Source organism: Anarhichas minor, unplaced genomic scaffold (assembly GCF_050575085.1).
Source record: "Anarhichas minor isolate MPS153535 unplaced genomic scaffold, ASM5057508v1 ptg000010l, whole genome shotgun sequence".
Lineage (NCBI taxonomy): Eukaryota > Metazoa > Chordata > Actinopteri > Perciformes > Anarhichadidae > Anarhichas > Anarhichas minor.
In genome coordinates, this window is record NW_027466456.1 from 2,355,001 (window position 1) to 2,373,403 (window position 18,403).

An 18,403-nucleotide genomic window follows, 5' to 3' on the forward strand; every position below is an offset into this window, starting at 1 on the left:
AGTTAGAGGAGAGGAGAGAGGACACTATGAGTTAGAGGAGAGGAGAGGACACTATGAGTTAGAGGAGAGGAGAGAGAGGACACTATGAGTTAGAGGAGAGGAGAGAGAGGACACTATGAGTTAGAGGAGAGGAGAGAGAGGACACTATGAGTTAGAGGAGAGGAGAGAGAGGACACTATGAGTTAGAGGAGAGGAGAGAGAGGACACTATGAGTTAGAGGAGAGGAGAGAGGACACTATGAGTTAGAGGAGAGGAGAGAGAGGACACTATGAGTTAGAGGAGAGGAGAGGACACTATGAGTTAGAGGAGAGGAGAGGACACTATGAGTTAGAGGAGAGGAGAGAGGACACTATGAGTTAGAGGAGAGGAGAGAGGACACTATGAGTTAGAGGAGAGGAGAGAGAGGACACTATGAGTTAGAGGAGAGGAGAGAGAGGACACTATGAGTTAGAGGAGAGGAGAGAGAGGACACTATGAGTTAGAGGAGAGGAGAGAGGACACTATGAGTTAGAGGAGAGGAGAGAGAGGACACTATGAGTTAGAGGAGAGGAGAGAGAGGACACTATGAGTTAGAGGAGAGGAGAGAGAGGACACTATGAGTTAGAGGAGAGGAGAGAGAGGACACTATGAGTTAGAGGAGAGGAGAGAGAGGACACTATGAGTTAGAGGAGAGGAGAGAGAGGACACTATGAGTTAGAGGAGAGGAGAGAGGACACTATGAGTTAGAGAGGAGAGGAGAGAGGACACTGCAACAGACGTCTCAGAGAAATCTCCAGAATGTCTTTTTGTTTACGAGAGAAACATTCTGCTCTTCTCATCGTCTCACAGACACACTGAGTCCTCTTCTCCACAGCCAAGAGTGCATGACCTGCATCTGCAAAGCACCTTGTTAAAAATGAATGATCTTCTGAGTGCATGAGTGCAGACTGACACACACTCATTCACACACACACACACACACGTTCTCTCTCTCGTTCTCTCTCTCGTTCTCTCTCGTTCTCATTCTCGTTCTCTTTCTCGTTCTCGTTCTCTCTCTCGTTCTCTCTCTCTCATTCTCGTTCTCGTTCGTTCTCGTTCTCTCTCGCTCTCTCTCTCTCTCGCTCTCTCTCTCGTTCTCTCGTTCTCTCGTTCTCTCACACACACACTCACACACACTCCCCCTCACTCTTTCACTCATTCTCTCATTCACACACCCTGCGCTGCTCTCACAGAGTTCCTCCAGCACCTGATCACAGAGGATGATGTAGACTAGTCTACTCTACATTGTAGACTAATACAACCACAGGTAGGGGCTTAGTGGATGGAGGCCAGAGTCCTCACATCTCAACAGGGTTGAGCTTCCCTCCAGAGAAGGCTGAGTCAGCGCGGTGTCGCTGTGTCGGGGACTCGGCCTCATAAAGCAGAAGGATGGAGCCGGCTCCTCGGCTTATAACGGGTCCTGAGGGAAATTAGAATGATAAACGCTTCCCAGGACCGCGGCGCAAAATGCATTTAACCTGCAGAGCAGAGAATGCATTTCAGCGTCATTCTGTGGCTAGTGCTATAAGGGATTACACTACTGCTAAAACAGTTGGTCGATTCGACAGAAAACAGTGTTGAAGGCACAATGAGGATTTGTCATTTGTGGTTTGTAAAACGCAATATTCCAAATTGTCTTCTTGTTATTCTGCTTGCCCAGCAGGTGATCGCTCTCGTTTTGTAACGAGCTTTGTCCTCTGCGGCGATATTGTAGGGTTGACTATTGGTGCTTTTACAAAATATTTACACAATTTTGATGAATAATAATCAGTAATGTGGATGTAATGACTAAAACCAGGAAAAGACGACACTTATTACGATCTCACGAAATCAAAAATGAAAGACGATATCTAATCTTCTAGAACGATATTGATATAATATCGACAATATTGCCCAGCCTTAACTGGCCGCTATGTTTTTATAGAGCTCAACCTCTATATTTATATCTATATCTATAATTCCTATTAATTGTGCCTTTTAATTGAATAACTGTTAAAGTTATTTATTAAGCAGAGATGTGAAGGTTCTAGATCAGACACACAGTTTTTTCGAGGCCGATTTGTTTATATTTTGTCCCTTTTCAAAACTCCCACAACCTTGCTGTGTCGTTGATGAATATTCATTGTTCTGGACCCACGTCCGTATTGACGTTCTCATGAAAGATGAAGCACCGCCTGCATACCACAACCCCCCCACCCCCACCCCGGGACCGACACAGACCTAATATGGTTTACATTTATAGCGTTCCCACATGCACATCATCTCCTCAGTGACATTCAGGCGCACATACACGCCTCGCCCTTCATCTCCAAATGTCACCCCTTAACATGCTGTCATTAAGGATGACAGGAGATCTGATGTTGTCACATGAGCAGATCTGAGCCTGTGTTGAAGATCGTGTGTGTGTGTGTGTGTGTGTGTGTGTGTGTGTGTGTGTGTGTGTGTGTGTGTGTGTGTGTGTGTGTGTGTGTGTGTGTGTGTGTGTGTGTGTGTGTGTGTGTGTGTGTGTGTGTGTGTGTGTGTGTACCAATGTGTGTTTGTCTGTGTCCGCACACATACGTGTGTTTTAGCCGGAGTGAGGGGAATTATAGACGGCTGAGACAGCAGGAAGAAGACGGAATAATAACTGACAGCAACTCTGAGCTGAAGCGCTGAACAGCGTCTCTGGTTCCTCTGGTAGATGAGTGGGGTTTTTTTAGGGTGGGTGTGCTGTATCAGAGGTTGGATTGACTTGGACTGAGATTTGATATGAAATAAACACTTGTCTTGAGAAGGAGCAATAAATACATCAAGCTAGCTGTGAGCGATGTGTGAGTCAGTTTTATATGCACCAGTGGAGGCTCCCTGGCTCTGCGCAGCATGTTCTTCTCACTGTGCTCAATGTTTTTAACTTGTTTTTCTTTAAATGAACCAGACTCCTAACTGTCAATTCTGCTGTTTCTGTCTGTTTTTTGTGTCTCCGTGGGTTGTAGATATGTGAACACTTTGCTGAAGCTGGTTCCTCAAGTGCTGGCCCTCCAGGAGCAGCTCAGAGAGGCTGTTCAGAATGGAGACATGGAGACCTGCCACGGCATCTGCCGTATCGCCGTTACACTGGGAGAAAACCACTCCAGGTGTGTGTGTGTGTGTGTGTGTGCTTCTTTTTCCTTTCGGTAGGCCTGTTACAATGTCAAGATTTTATAGTGCATTTGTTTTGGCCAAAATGATACATGACTCAATACTCGTCCAGTGTTGGGATGGTATTAAAACATCAATAATTCAATGATATTGAAGGCAACGCATAACGTGTTTTAGCCATTACAACCAGAAAATACAATCTCAACAACATAGGAGAGAAACAGGTTTCTTAACATTACTTTGCACTGAAACAAGTCGAGCAATATTCTGTGTGCAGTCTCATGTGTTGCTGTGTCTCCTGATTAAATGACACAGAGAGACAAATAAAGACAATACCCTCTGCTGTGAAGGGCTTATGGTTAGCTGCCAATTAAAACTTTTTCTCTTTCTCCATCCTCCATCCATCTCTCTCTCTCTCTCTCTCTCTCTTTCTCTCTTTAGGACTCTGTTGGAGCAGGTGGATCACTGGCAGAGCTTCCTGGCTTTAGTCAACATGATCATGTTTTGTACAGGCATCCCCGGCCACTACCCGGTCAATGAGACCACCAGCTCGCTCACACTCACCTTCTGGTATACGCTACAAGTAAGTAGTGGTGCAACCGATCATTTTTTCCGCCGATCATTGCTGATCCATATTGTTGTTTGATTATAGCAGCTGGTCTACAAGGCTCCAGACTATTTTTTTTTTTGCCACTGTCCCTAAAATCCTTTCTGTGTGAGTCTGTGTGAACCATAACAAATTCAAAATGTTTTCCTTTTATGTTGTTGTAGTTTTTAGGATTAAAACTAATCTAGTCATGAGTAGTTTTAATGATGTATTATAAGCTGCTTAGAGCTTTGTGTAAACAGCTCATAATTCATCTCTAATATCTATTTATGTTGTGAAAACATCTTCAAACAACTGGATTTATTTGGAAAACTACACTTTACGAGATTACATGTGAACACATCATGATAACGTTATAATTTACCTTCGTCCACTACTCATTTTCACTGAACAGAGCCTGAACGCATCACTATGTAACTGAAGGTAGCCTTTGTTCTCCTGTCGGTTTGAACACGGATTGGTTGTTTACAATGTAACATCAAATCGGCGACTAGAAAAGCGTAAATGCTGATGTCTTGATTGCATATTTTACTGAATATCGACGGATAACGATCGTCAGTAAAACTTTATTTCACACTGCGGTGGTTAACGTTAAACGGTGTAATTAATCCGAGCCGAACCGCGAGGGGGGATCCGTACGGATCAACAGTGGTCCGTTAACACCACTAATTATCCCATCGTAGCGTTGAAGTGAAGTTGTGATACTTTGACAAATAGATGGTACTGCAGGTTTTTCAACTGGCATGATATACCTACTTCTTCCTCTAGCCTCGTCGTTACTAGGCACATAAAACCGTCCACAAAATAGAAGATACAGGAGGAGACATAACTAACTGTCACCTGACAGCAGCCGCCATAGCTGGTAGCCTCGTAGCAACACGATTCCATCGGTTGCAGCTCCCATGCTGCCACTGGTCACTGGAGCTGATTACGGCCAATCTAGACAACGCTTGTGATTCCACCAGAATGCTCTCTGCTCTGCTACGGCACCTGATGATTGAATTGACTTTTACGAGTAACGATTCAATCGTGTGTTAAATGCCCCCTTTGTTTACCCACCATCGTAACTGGTAGGTTGATCAAATTAACCCACCACCGACCAAATTGACCTGCATTTGTCTGGTGGCGGCTGTTATTTTACAACCTTTGTGTGTCTGTTAATAGCCTCTGTGAGTCGTAAGAGATATTCTCGGGCTTTAGAATAATTTTATGTTCCACACTAAAAGCTATTTCTTTTTCCTCTCCTTCCTCAGGATGAGATAATGTCATTTGAGTCGGATAAGCAGGCCGTGTACCTGCAGGTCTACAGGCCGGTATATTTCCAGCTGGTGGATGTTCTGCTCCACAAAGCCCAGTTCCCCACTGACCAGGAGTACGCATCCTGGTCCTCCGACGAGAAAGAGCAATTCAGGATCTACAGGTTTGTGTCCCTGTGTTTCTCTACATGCCTATTTCTGCTGCACACTGTTGAGTGTTTCAGTGACAGTCTGAGTGCTTCAGAAAATGACTCTGATTGGTCAGCATGTGAGTGTGCTTTCCTCTAACAGACTCTCACTGGACTGGCAGCTGAGAGGGCAAAAACCTGTCTGACAAAAAGATTAGCACATAATGTTCCAAGGTTGCATGCTCCTAAAATGTCTGCTTGTGCACGTCTGTCCTTCAGGGTGGATATCTCCGACACACTCATGTACGTGTACGAGATGCTGGGAGCAGAGCTGCTGAGTAACCTGTATGATAAACTCGGGAGACTGTTGACTAATGCGGAGCCGCCCACATCATGGCAGGTGGGTGAGACGTACACAGACGAGCACAAAAACTATTTTTTGTTTTCTCCGAGTGTTGCACAAAAGCCAGTACTGAATATGTGTCATACCAGATTTGAGTTTTTCAGCACCGGTATTTATTTTTAGCTTGTAAGTCTACTCTCTTATATTAAAATAAACCTCAAGAAAAGCTAAGAGTATATATTTACAGGATTTAAACCCTTTTTATGTTGATTTGGGTTATTTTCTTTTCAACTCAAACTCAATTTTTTATCACAAACTTTGCTAATAGTAAAAATAAATTTAATAATTTAGCGCCTTTCATACAAGAAAGCAGCACAAAGTGCTTTATAATAAGGGACAATACACATAGAATGAACATTGAAAACTCATTAAAATGAGATTAAGAATTAAAACCAACTGAGTAATACATTTAAAAATCAGTACCCATATTTGCAGCATGGGTACACAACACAGCATCTCTTCTACTTTTCTTTTCTACATCAATGACGAAGATGAAAAATTCAGAAAGTACTTTAGCTCCAACTGTTTCATTGCTGAAATGTCATACTCATCACCTGGTCTCCTCCTCCTCCTCCTCCAGCACACAGAAGCCTTACTGTACGGCTTCCAGTCCATAGCAGAGACGATAGATGTGAATTACTCCGACGTCATCCCGGGCCTGATAGGCCTCATCCCCAGAATCAACATCAACAACGTCCAACTAGCAGACACAGTGATGTTCACTATAGGTGAGATTAAAAGGATCTCCGCACACGTCACAAAAGTTCAAACACATTTAGTGTTATCATAGCGATCATAAAGACAACACGGGGGGGGGATCTCATTCAGTATCTGAACTGGTAATCTCCCGCTAGGTGCTTTGGCTGAATGGTTGGCAGACCACCCAGTGATGCTCAGCAGTGTCCTGCCGTTGGTGCTGCAGGCTTTGGGGAACCCAGACCTCTCTGTTTCTTCTGTCTCTACGCTCAAGAAAATTTGTAGGGAATGCAAATATGACCTGCCGCCCTACGCAACCAACATAGTAGCTGTCTCTCAGGTACGTGTGCTGTGTACATGTAAATCTCCTTTTTTTGCCATTTTCACTCAGTTGATCACGTATGAGAGCCAAAAGCAATCAATGTTTTGTTTTGTTTTGACTTTAAAGGCAAAGGAATACGAAAGCTTATTCGGGTATTGTAGGTACGAAGCCGGGGAACATTCTCTGAGATTATGAAGTCTGAAATTGCAAGAAAAGTCTCAGAAATTCTTTGAGATTTAAGTCATAAATTTGCAAGAAAGACAAATTTTCTCGCTAGCTGCCGAGTGCAAAATATATAAATTATATCAGTATTTATTTATGTTCATAAAATAACAGAAAGAATATGTAAGAAAACTTATTTATGTTTCTTTCTGGACCTTCGCCTCGCTCAGAGGCCATCCGTACCAATATAATATTAGATATCTTTGTTACCGATGGCCCTCGTACTTCTTTGTACGTTGCAGACTTTTGTGATGTTCCTGCTCTCCAGAAATAACATTTCTCTTTGAAATCCCATCAGTTGTATTATTTTGTTTTTCCTTTTTATTGCTAATTTGGGTCGGTTCTGTGGTGCTTTAAAAATAGCATAACCTTCACTCTGACTTTCTCTCTCCAGGAGGTGCTTATAAAGCAGATCCACAAGGTCAGTGTGTGTTCTTTCACATCCACTTCATTTTTTTTGCCACTCAGTTGACATTTAAATAAGAACGGCTGAGAAAGAATATGTATAACATGATTTCAGCTTGCAGTGCTGTGAAACATCTTGAAAAACTAAAAAGGTGTATTCAGTAGAGTGCAAATCTCCGCCAGGTGCGTCTGCAACGACCACTGTTGTGTTGTGTGATTGAATGAATACAACCTGCTATTGACTAACCCCTCGTGTAGACACCAAACGGCTGTAAGGCGTCGTAAAACACACTTCATTCAAACTCAAAAATAAGCGGCCGTGTATGCAGGCAATCGGCGTGAAGTTTATGTAGAAGACACTTCATAAAATCTTGCCAGAAACCAAATAGAACTCACCAAGCTGTCCGCCCGCTCAGCGGCGGTAAGTGGCGGCGATGCACTCAGCAGTGTGTGCGCTGGTAGTTCCGTTAGCCGTCTCCTCTAACTGTGTCTCTGGGCGCAGAGCAGCGGCTTGAGCGAGGATGGACTCAGCTGTGTCATCCCTCGTGGCCCCTTCATGCTAGTGAGTGAGGAGTCAGCAGGCAGTTTATAGCAGTATAAAACAGGCAATAAAGATTTTATTTTTTCGGCAAAAGTGTGAGTCACTGGAACCATGAGAGGTCCTCGAGCACGCGGCCGTAACTGACCACCCAAACTGTTACGCTGTTTGCTGAAGTAGAACGTGAGATTAGTCGTGGACGGACACAGAGGTGCACAGGGATGATTTAAGCTCACTGCTTGCTTGAAACGGAAGCTAAACCTTCATCCATTTCTTTTCTTTTTTGCAGACGAGTCAGTGCATGTGGCTGATGCAGGCGCTCGGCTTCCTGCTCTCTGCTCTCCCCGTGGAAGAAATCCTAAGAAACCTTCACTCTCTCATCACCCCTTACATTCAGCAACTGGAGAAGCTAGCAGATGAGACGGTGCGTACACAGACCAACATGTAACAACATCACACACACACACACACACACACACACACACACAGAGCAGGCAGAGCTGGACTCTGGCCAATAGGAACAGGCCTTGTTTCCGTATGGTGTCACTGCAGTGGAACATTTCTCTGCGGGACCAGATTGGATTTGACCCTGCAACATGGGCTAGTGACTCACAAGGAATTAGCAAAGACACGCTTTTCTCTCACTCATGCAAGCACACACACACACACACACACACACACACACACACCACTGCAACTAGAGAGGGGGACAAATTGAGCCGAGAAGAAACGAAATTGCCTGCACAGACCCACTGACAGTAGGTCATGCTTTCACATGTGCACGCACACAAAACATTCTTTATCCCCGTTGAAGTGTCAGTTCTATTAGAGTCGAGGTTTTTAGACTGTCACGCTGGTTGGGACAAATGTGGAGCAGATATTATCTAAAAATACACAGTTTGATGTCTGCTATATGTGGAACAAAGATCCCTTGTTAGAGACTGAAGGTGGGGTGAATAGAGATGTCAGGTGAGATGAAGCTGTCCCCGTCTCACCCTGCACACGGTCACACCGTCTCCGACTTCCTCCCTCGCTCAATTTATGTTCCGTCCAGCTTTTTGATGTATCGGCATTACGTCAGACTAGCAAATCAGGTGCTGTGTCTGGAGCCGGACAAATAGTGGCACCTAGTGGGGAGACCTTCAGGTTACATTACATCATGGGTGAATGACCGTGATGGTGTCTTGGCGGGGCCCCGACTGTAAACACCGATACGGAGTCACTTCTTCATGTGAAGTGTGCTCGTACACTGTTGTTGTAGAGAGACTGTACAGTTAACAGTATCAACTCGGATGAGGTGTGTGTGTGTGTGTGTGTGTGTGTGTGTGTGTGTGTGTGTGTGTGTGTGTGTGTGTGTGTGTGTGTGTGTGTGTGTGTGTGTGTGTGTGTGTGTGTGTGTGTGTGTGTGTGTGTGTGTGTGTGTGTGAAAACTGGTATGAAAAGGAGCCTTTTCTTCTGTCTGCTGAATACATTTCCATTGACTTCTGTGTTTTAGAGTGAGGTTAAATATTTTTTAATAATTTAAATATATATTACATATTTTTTTTTATCCCAAGTCGGGCACTAAATGATCCAGAGATATTGGGGTTGGTTTGTAGAATTCCTAAATATAACGATCCGTCTCTTCTCCCCTTTTCTTTCCTCTCTCAGCCTAATCCCTCCAATAAGTTAGCAATCATCCACATCCTGGGGCTGCTGTCCAACCTCTTCACGACGCTCGACATCAGCAAGCAGGACGACGAGTCAGCAGACGGCTCAGCGCCACCTGTCAAAACAGCCCCGCCTCCACCTCCGCCTGGACCAAACCCAGTCAGTCGCCACACACACGCACACACCATCATCATCATCATTGCCATCAGTGGGGTGAATCTATGGATGATAGATACCGACCATGTGTTCCATTTAAAGACTTTCAAGCTGCAGTGTGGTAGTTGTGAATGGTAGTGGGGCACATGGTGCTCGCAGCTAACGCTGGTTGGAGGGATGTCACTGAACCATAGTCATTAGTAATTCTGCTGATAGGCATGCACTCATGAGTAAATGCTACTGCTACTGCTTGTGTGTGACTTTCTATTCATTCCTTTGTGTTTTCCAGGTGGTGGTGGTTTTGCAACAAGTGTTTGCGCTCATTCAGACTGTGCTCAGCAAGTGGCTCAATGACTCGCAGGTTGTAGAGGTGAGTCATCGTCGTGTTCATCCACATACTGTCAGACCTCTCTGCTCTTTGTAAGAAATCAGTCCACGTGATCGGATGTGACATTTCAAGTATAGCTGATCTCTCACGTCGTCCCTTCAGGCGGTGTGCGCCATCTTCGAGAAGTCGGTGAAGACTCTGCTCCACGACTTCGCTCCCATGGTGTCTCAGCTCAGCGAGATGCTCGGACAGATGTACAGTACGATCCCCCAGGCCCCAGCCCTGGACCTCACGCGACAGGTACACACGCATACATGTGCACGAACACACATTAGTATTATTCCTTTAATACTTACCTGCAGAGAGATTTTTTTACGAGCTCATCAGCTGAGCACCAGTGACACCTGATGGACCTTATATCCCCACATTTCTGTGTCTTAAGTGACTTTTTGGGACAACAATTCTTAAAAAATTGGTCCAGTATTGAGGGAGAACGCTGCAGCCGGCAGCTGCTAAACGGGTTACTATGTAATCACGCGAGGCGACTCCTCACCTTCAAAAGCACATCTGCTAAAAGTGCTCATTTCTCAATCCATATCTCTGCAGGGTTCTTTCCTTGATGTTGTCAGACACTTACAATAACAATCTGAGTCTGTCAGCGGCAGAAAGGACTTTAACTGGACCTACATTGACGGTGAGGAGTTGCCTCGAGCGATTACATCGCAGCTTGTTTAGCGGCTGCTGTCTGCAGCGTTCTCCCTCGATACCGGACCAAATTCAAAGATTGTTGTCCCACATTAGTCACTTAGACACAGAAACATGAGAAAATAAGAGTCCAGGTTAAACACGGGTCGATTTTTGCTAAAGAGACCTGATTTATTGTAGCGGTTGATCTCAGCAATTAATTAGCAATTAAGATTAATTCAATCCAAAGTCGCTATAATAAAGAAAGTCTGTTCCCACAGCTCACAGACACATTTGTGAATAAACTGCTCTCACTACAAAGCTTGTCTTTCTCACAGCGCTGTCAGTCCAAATGCTGCAACAACAACAACAAAAAAATAACACACAGTCTCTGCAGGCTGCAGCATCATAAATCACCGAAATACTCACAACATACTAGACCTATTTTAAAAACATGGGGAGCGGTAGTACGGGAGATATCTGGTGCTAACCAGCTGCATGTAAACACACAGTAATCAGGTTTCTGCAGTGCACGTAAAGACGTCCTATGGTTTCCAGCAGCCTGGTTTCTTGTGAGTGTCTGATGTGACGTCCTGCTGTGTTTCAGATGGTGCACATCTTTGCCAGTGAGACGGACCACTTCCCACCCATCAAGGCTCTGTTTGAGCTGGTGACGTCGGTAACGCTGTCCATCTTCCAGCAAGGTAGGGGGTCCAGCAGGGGGCGGGACTTGTGAACGCTGTCAAATGTGTCATGTTCAAGTCAGTGATATAGACCTGAATGTTTCTGATCATATCTGATTTCACAGGATCCAAAATCAAGAGTTTTAAGAGCAGAGAGGTCGAAAAAATAAAAGTTCACAAATGTATTCTAGAGCTGTACCGAATGTCTGTTTAATTTTATTACTTTTGAAGTGTTAATTGAATTTTTGAAGCAATTCGAATCTTGATTTAGATTTCAGATGTCAACGCTACGAAGGAAGCTTCGAAGTGTTCGGTGCAGCTCTAGCATATTATGGTGATACACTCGCTTTTATCTTGCTGTTGCATTTCTAGATAATAAACAATAGATAAAAGGTCTGGGGGCCACACATCAACAGGTCACTGGACTGTGTCGTCACAGTGGACCTTTAAACGTTTGCTCCCAACAATCATTAATGCAGCGCTAACATCTCAATCATTTGATCTTTTGCAGATATTCTTAAAAATCGTTTTAAGAATATTATGGTTTGCTTCAAACTTATGTAATGTTTTCTATATTTATCAGCTTAGTATTTGCTTATTTCATTTATTTGTATTTACTGCTTCAGTGTTTGAGCTGCATGACGATGACTTTGGTTTTGTTCAGTGTGGATCAGGAGTGTGTTAATGTGCCAGACTTGGGTTCTGATGTACATGAATGAGATGATGTGACTTCATCCAGCTCCACCTCCGGGTTAGGACACCTGAACCAGCTCTGTGTGCCGCTCCCCTTCCCTTTGTGTTGTCCCCTCTCTCCTCTCCTCCTGTCACGCTTTGACTTGTTTAAGTAATGGCTGCCTCTCCTCCTGCTCTCTGAACTCTTTCCTTTCTGAGCAGGTGCCTTTAAGTAGACAGGATACAGTCTCACAGCACAGAGACCACTTAGCTTATTCAGTTGGCTGACATGTAAGCAGCAGGTTTAGAGTCGGGTTCTCCACCACAGCCCTCTGAATAAGCCCTGTATGCTCTCCAGGGGTTTGTGTGTGTGTGGACGAGGTCTGGAGGGGGGAGTCTGGGAACAGCTGACGCTGGACGCTTACTACAGACGCTTATTTTGTTTCATTACAAGTTTGTTGTTGGAGTCCCCTCCCCCAGCCCCCCCCCCCCCCCCCCCCCCCCCCCCCCCCGAACCCAACATCAATGTGGATTCTTCATGTCCAGAAGCTTCTACAGGAAATGTGTGTTTAATTGTGCATCTATCTGCCACAAAGAAAAAAGCCCAACCAATTCTAGTAGTCTGTGTCCAGCAGCACATAGGGGGGGGTAGTGAGATCAGAACCCATCCTGATCTGTGAGTGTGATTCATACGGATGGTTATGGTGGATCAGAACCACCTCTGAATGAAACCCTTCACAGAAACCTCCTCCCCCTGAGGCTCAGTCTGAGCGTCACACTGATGCCAGCGGTGCCTCGAGGGAAGGAGGTGAAAGGGGGGTTCATTCAGGTTTGGTGCCCCCCCCCCCCAACAGTAACAGAGGTGCCTCCTGGGTTCCCACTCCAAACCCACTTTTCTTTCTTTAGGTTTGTTCTTTTTCTCTCGTTACTTCTTTCTTTCTTTTTGTTTCTCTCTCCGAGCAGACCCATGTCTTTGTCTTCTGCCTGTTTTTCTGTTTTTGGTCGGTCTGTTCTACCAAGACTCTGCCAAAGCTTCATATGCCCCCCCCCCCCCCCCCCTCCCCCCTTCGTTCCTTACTCACGTGTGAATTATTTCAATGCAATATTTTTGAGTTCTCTTTTATTTCCACATGACTGTTGAATCTATTCAGTTGCTGTTTGTATATTATTCTTATTCTCTTATGATTTCTTAAGTTTCATCTTTATTATATTTTAGGACCCAGGGATCATCCTGATATTGTTGATTCATTTATGCAACTCCAAGCTCAGGTGTGTTTTTGGTTTCTTATTTCATTCACTTTGGGTTTCTCTCTCTCTCTTTCTCTCTTTTTGTACTTTCTCCCTGTTTCCCTGTCCTCTCCTCCCTCTTCTACCTCTTTCTGTTCTTTGTTACTGGGCCCTCAGGGGTCCCATCACACAGGCGAGGCCGTGGAATGAAACGTGAGAGGAATGTTTGAAAAAGGCTTTTGATTCTAACAGTCAGGTCACCACACAAAGAGCAGCCCACCTTTAGCTCTTTATTTGTGCATATAATTATAATTATAATAATACTAACATAAGAAAACGCACAAGTGGGATGAAAAAACCCGGAGGGCTAGTAAGAGCAATTAATTTACCACCAATTTACAAACAGATAAAAGTATTTTAAATTAACTAACCGAAAGAAAACAAAACATACTGAAGACAAAACATCAGAAAGCACCAACATCAGTCATGAAGGACATTTAAACACGTTAAGCTGAATAACTCGTCATTTTCAAGTAGCTCTGTTGTCTTTCTTTGAAATGAAGCCGCAGAGTTTGACGTCATGGACGCATGAGTTTTCTCAGCACGCAACAGTCAGAAAAACATGCTAACGTTGATTAACTTCATTTATAAAGAGAAGAAAGTCTGGATAGAGATTCAGACACCTGAACTTGCGTATAGGCCGACACTGAGTACCGATCAAATATCGTTACGTTTAAAAAACACATCAAACTTTTACTGGTGGGATTTTCTACTGTAAAAATATGAATAAATAATATTTTACTAGCTCCGTCTAACGTAACACTCCCCGCTAGCACCGAACATTACTGAGCAACACTCACTCGTTGGCTACTTCATTGATCTTATATTTTATAATGCTCAGCTGGCTGCTCAGGAGTGAGGGCCTGTTTGTAAACACTTAATGCATGAAGACTATTTTAAGCATTTTTACTCAATATTTTCAACATCAGGGCACATTTGCTCCTTTTGATAAGAACATCAGCTCACTCAGCGCCTCTTCAGATGGAGTATTTGCGCTGACGCGGCGCTCTGGGGAGGCTGATGTGTCGGCGTGGTGGTCCCAGGTGACTGGTTAGTCTCTGAGCCCGGTCCTCCTCTGAATCATTCCAGCCCGGAGCCAATCAAAGGCCAAAGGAATTAATATTCAACTAATATTAATCAGTCCAGACAAATTGGCTGATGGCTCTTCTGTTTTTCTTTTTATATATTTTTGTCTTCATTCTTCTTGCTTTTGTTTTCTATCTTTGGATAGATCTGACCTTCATCTCTCTCCCTCTCCCTCTCTCCCTCTCTCCTCCATCCTGAATGAGTTCATTATTACAAGATGATTATTTCTCTTTATCTGCACATGTTAAGTACTTACACACTGCTGTTGCATATTCAATGCAGTCAACCCAAAACAAAAGTAATGTTTCAAATACAATACAATTAATTCAAAGTTTGATTCTTTGCAATTTGTTTGTTATACCTGCCGAGTTGTGCATTGGAGGATCTCTGTACGGGTTTGGATGTAGTTTTTCCTAAACGGATGGAGAGAGTACTAAAGCCTGGTAGGCAGATCTGGTCTCAGTGCTGTGTTGCTGTCGGATCCGTCTACCAGGCTGAGCGCGTATTGTTGCTAGCAGTATTCTGAAGCAGCTTATGCAGTGCAATGTGGTGAAGCAGTGCCGAGTGGGTCGGGCCGTCGAGGCATGCTCTGTTTAATGCCTTTATCTGCCTCTTAGGCCCTCAAACGGAAGCCCGATTTGTTCTTGTCTGAGAGTCTTGACGTGAAAGCAGTGTTCCACTGCGGTAAGTTTACACACACACACACATGCACTTCTTTTTTGACACCATCCTGCAGTTGCTTATTTATGTTTCTGACTCCTTCTCCCACTTCTAGGAGTTCTGTCACTCAAATTTCCAGAGGCTCCGACAGTCAAGTCAACGTGCTTGTTCTTTGTGAGCACACACACACACACACACACACACACACACACACACACACACAACCTGAAACCCTGCACGTTTATAGACGAGTCATTCGGCTTTAAATGTCCCTGACTGTGTTTGTGTCTCTGCCTCAGACTGAACTGTTACCCCACTGCTCAGATGTGCCTCCTCTGGCCCGGGTGGTGCAGGAGGACGGCAAAATGTTGATGCAGGCCGTGCTGGAGGTGAGGAGCACCACGTTCAACATCTCACACACTTCATCATTTGTTGCGGTGAACTTGATCAACTGCATTTTAAATCAAGCACTTCATGAACTAACAGCCAGCCACCAGGGGACCATCCAAAGCTTTTAGCAGTTTTGGGGAGCTGTCATGCCGCTGCACGCTGACCCTACAGTGACGCGTTTTCCTGAATGTTGCGGCTGCAGTCCAGAGTAGAAGAGAAATACTGTATATTACTTGTTTTACCCGGCTGCTCTGAGTCATTTTACAGAGAACAGACGGGCAAAACGAAAGAAAAGCACAGAATTCAGGTGAAGAAGAACCTTCAATTGTGTCTTACATTGATGCAAAGTTAATTCACACAAAGAAAAGAAGGCTATGAGACTCCATCGACAGTCATTTTACTGATCATTGTAAAACACGCAACATTCAACATTCCGTCTCCGATAGTGTAACAGACTGTCTCATGTTTGTCGTTCTAGTGTTGACGATGATATGTCCCTTGAGGGTTGCCGTAGCGAAGGCGCAACTCCCGCCTCTGGCAAAAGGAGAAAACAATAATAAAGAGAGTAGCCGTGGGCTGATACAAGATGTCTAATCTCCCGACTCCATTTATTACTGTATGATAAGTGCCCTTATACACGAACCCAAGATGCTCGGTTACAATAGTCTTTCCACTTTGCCAACAATCACCAACTCTGGTTTGAGAGTTTGAAAGAGAAACTGAACAAGTCTGGGGAGTCCACCGCCTATGTTTACAAAAACCCGCAGATACGTGCTTATCTTGGTGGGAAAAGGGATGTTATTGTGATTATATCCCTGTTGTCTAACTTCTTCCTCCCCGGTCTCTCCAGGGCATCGGGGGCGGGGCCTCTCGGAGCCTGATGGACCAGTTTGCAGAAGTGCTTTTCTCTCTGAACAAGCACTGCTTCTCTCTGCTCGCCATGTGGTTGAAGGAGGCTCTGCAGCCTCCCGGCTTCCCGTCATCGCGGGTCACAACTCAACAGAAAGACAACTTCTCACATCAGATACTCAGGTGACACGGCCGGACATGTGTTGACAGGCTTATCCGTCAACGCGTCCACCCAGTCGATTATTTTGCATATGCTTTTTATGTATTTGTCCTTTTAATCGTTACCGCCTCTTCTGTCCTGCAGAGAACGAGTGAACAAGAGGAGGGTGAAGGACATAGTGAAGGAGTTCACACTACTGTGCAGAGGGCTCCACGGTACGGAGTACGCCGCTGAATACTGAAACTCTACCCTTTGAACTCTCGCCCAACCGGGACCTCTGCCCTCGCCGCCAAAGTTCTCACAAACCCCAACAGCGAAGACATAATGAAATGATTGTAATGATAAACCCCCCCCCCCCCCCCCCCCCCCCCCCCCCCCCCCCCCCCCCGCCGCCGCCATCGCAGGACAAGACAAGGAACCCATTCCAGACCTACCATCGGATTAATGGACTAACTTTAAACCCCCGGTGGCTTCAGGGAGGCTGTCCTCTCTGCTCCCATTTTCTTTTTCTGTTATCAGATTGATTGTCTCTCCCTCCTCTCTCTCATTTCTTCGGACGACCTCCGAGCAGCGCTCCCAGCTTGCTGCCTCTCGCCTCCTTCTATCTCTGTCTTGTTCTGCCTTTCTTAGACCTTCCTGTGGTTCCCTAGGTTGTCTCCTGGTGATTAGCATACATATGAAATGGTAGTGGTGTCGTACGTAGCTACTTGACATTATTTTTCAGAAATAAGCCAAATGAATTATATAAATGTATACGTATACACATATAGAGAGACTGTGGTCGTCGGTCCTGCTGCTGCTGCTAATGGGAAGAGAGAAGGACCAATGTCTGGAGGGGATTCTGCAGAAGAGATGACGTTAATAGCCACGCCCCTGTGATCTCTGCATTTGCCAAATTATCACGAAATGTTTTGTGAATTTGTCCTCTTTTTTTGGGGGGATTATGAGTGGAAAAAAGAGCTGGAAACCACACAACTGGACTAAAAACAGTTTGCTCTCTTGCCCAGCCCTGTGTGCTCAGGGCTGTACCTCATGTACATACAGTCCCACCCGGTCGTACTGCAGTCTCCTCGGATTGTAGAGCGTCTCTTTTGCATTGGTCCCTGAGGTAAAGCAGGACTGCCTGGAGTGAAGGCTAGAAGGAGGGGAGAGGGAGGGGGAGGGGGAGGGGGAGGGGAGGGGAGGGGGCGGGGGGGGGGGATTATAGTAGCTGGTAGTGAGAAAGAGGCACAAGATGGAGACTGAGAAGGGAACTGAGTGTTCGGAGGGATGAATGATCCTGTCGAAGGACGGCTTAGTCACTGTAATCGTGCAAAAATATTAATCGAGTTGTGCATATTACCAGTTATTGCTGAACACTTCTGTGTGTGTGTGTGTGTGTGTGTGTGTGTTCATACCTGTATGTATGAGAGGTTGTGTGTGCACAGATGTATCTTTTTTCCCCCACTTGTTCAGTGCACTTATATTGGACCTACAGTACACAGCCATAACTTCCTCCTATCTTTAACACAAAGAGCGCTCACTCATCTCCTCACACCTTCACTCACTCAGACTACCACTTTCTGGCTCGTCCAGTAGTTCACCGGCAATCGCACCCCCGTCTGTTTTAACGTCCTTACCATCTGGAACGACCGGCCGGTGGTAAATCATCGACCAGACTCGTCTATATATCTGTTATCGACACGAAACGCCACTCTCAAGTCCTTTCATCCATCCGAGGTCACCGCTTTGGAGAGGACGCTGAGGGATTAGAGAGTTCAGTATAACCAAACATCTCTGAGAGAGTTAAAGGCCGACATTCTGTGCTCATCCCATTAAGCCGGAGACATCGTTGGTGAAGTGATGTGACGGCTGTAACATGCGCTGGTAACATGCGCTGTCCAGTGACTCAGCAGGACCGGTTCACATCTAATAACACTTGGCATTGAAATGTACTCTGTGGTCTCTGATAAACTTTATCTCAGTCTAATCCTTCTGTCTTATCCGAGGTGCCTGCAGACATGTAGCATGTATGTGTTTTGTGAGGGGTTTCTGGGCGGGGTGGGGGGTTTAGGGGACAAACAGTGTTGGAGACACTGCAGAAAGG

The 18,403-nt window shown here is 45.1% G+C and overlaps 1 protein-coding gene across 3 annotated transcripts in view; it reads left to right on the plus strand.

Moving 5' to 3' along the window:
* LOC142946336 (importin-13-like) overlaps positions 1-16,672 on the plus strand; it is a 28,279-nt gene extending 11,607 nt beyond the window's left edge. For all 3 annotated transcript variants that reach the window (XM_076087488.1, XM_076087487.1, XM_076087485.1), the window contains 18 exons: positions 2,991-3,131; positions 3,577-3,718; positions 4,996-5,162; positions 5,406-5,526; positions 6,110-6,257; positions 6,384-6,565; positions 7,164-7,190; positions 8,002-8,136; positions 9,363-9,521; positions 9,808-9,888; positions 10,009-10,146; positions 11,138-11,234; positions 13,102-13,154; positions 14,876-14,942; positions 15,034-15,092; positions 15,218-15,307; positions 16,159-16,340; positions 16,462-16,672. In XM_076087488.1, coding sequence (XP_075943603.1) covers positions 2,991-3,131; positions 3,577-3,718; positions 4,996-5,162; positions 5,406-5,526; positions 6,110-6,257; positions 6,384-6,565; positions 7,164-7,190; positions 8,002-8,136; positions 9,363-9,521; positions 9,808-9,888; positions 10,009-10,146; positions 11,138-11,234; positions 13,102-13,154; positions 14,876-14,942; positions 15,034-15,092; positions 15,218-15,307; positions 16,159-16,340; positions 16,462-16,558 — 2,086 coding nt within the window. In that variant the 3' untranslated portion in view covers positions 16,559-16,672. The remainder of the gene's footprint in view (positions 1-2,990; positions 3,132-3,576; positions 3,719-4,995; positions 5,163-5,405; positions 5,527-6,109; positions 6,258-6,383; positions 6,566-7,163; positions 7,191-8,001; positions 8,137-9,362; positions 9,522-9,807; positions 9,889-10,008; positions 10,147-11,137; positions 11,235-13,101; positions 13,155-14,875; positions 14,943-15,033; positions 15,093-15,217; positions 15,308-16,158; positions 16,341-16,461) is intronic.
* Positions 16,673-18,403: the final 1,731 nt, after the last annotated feature.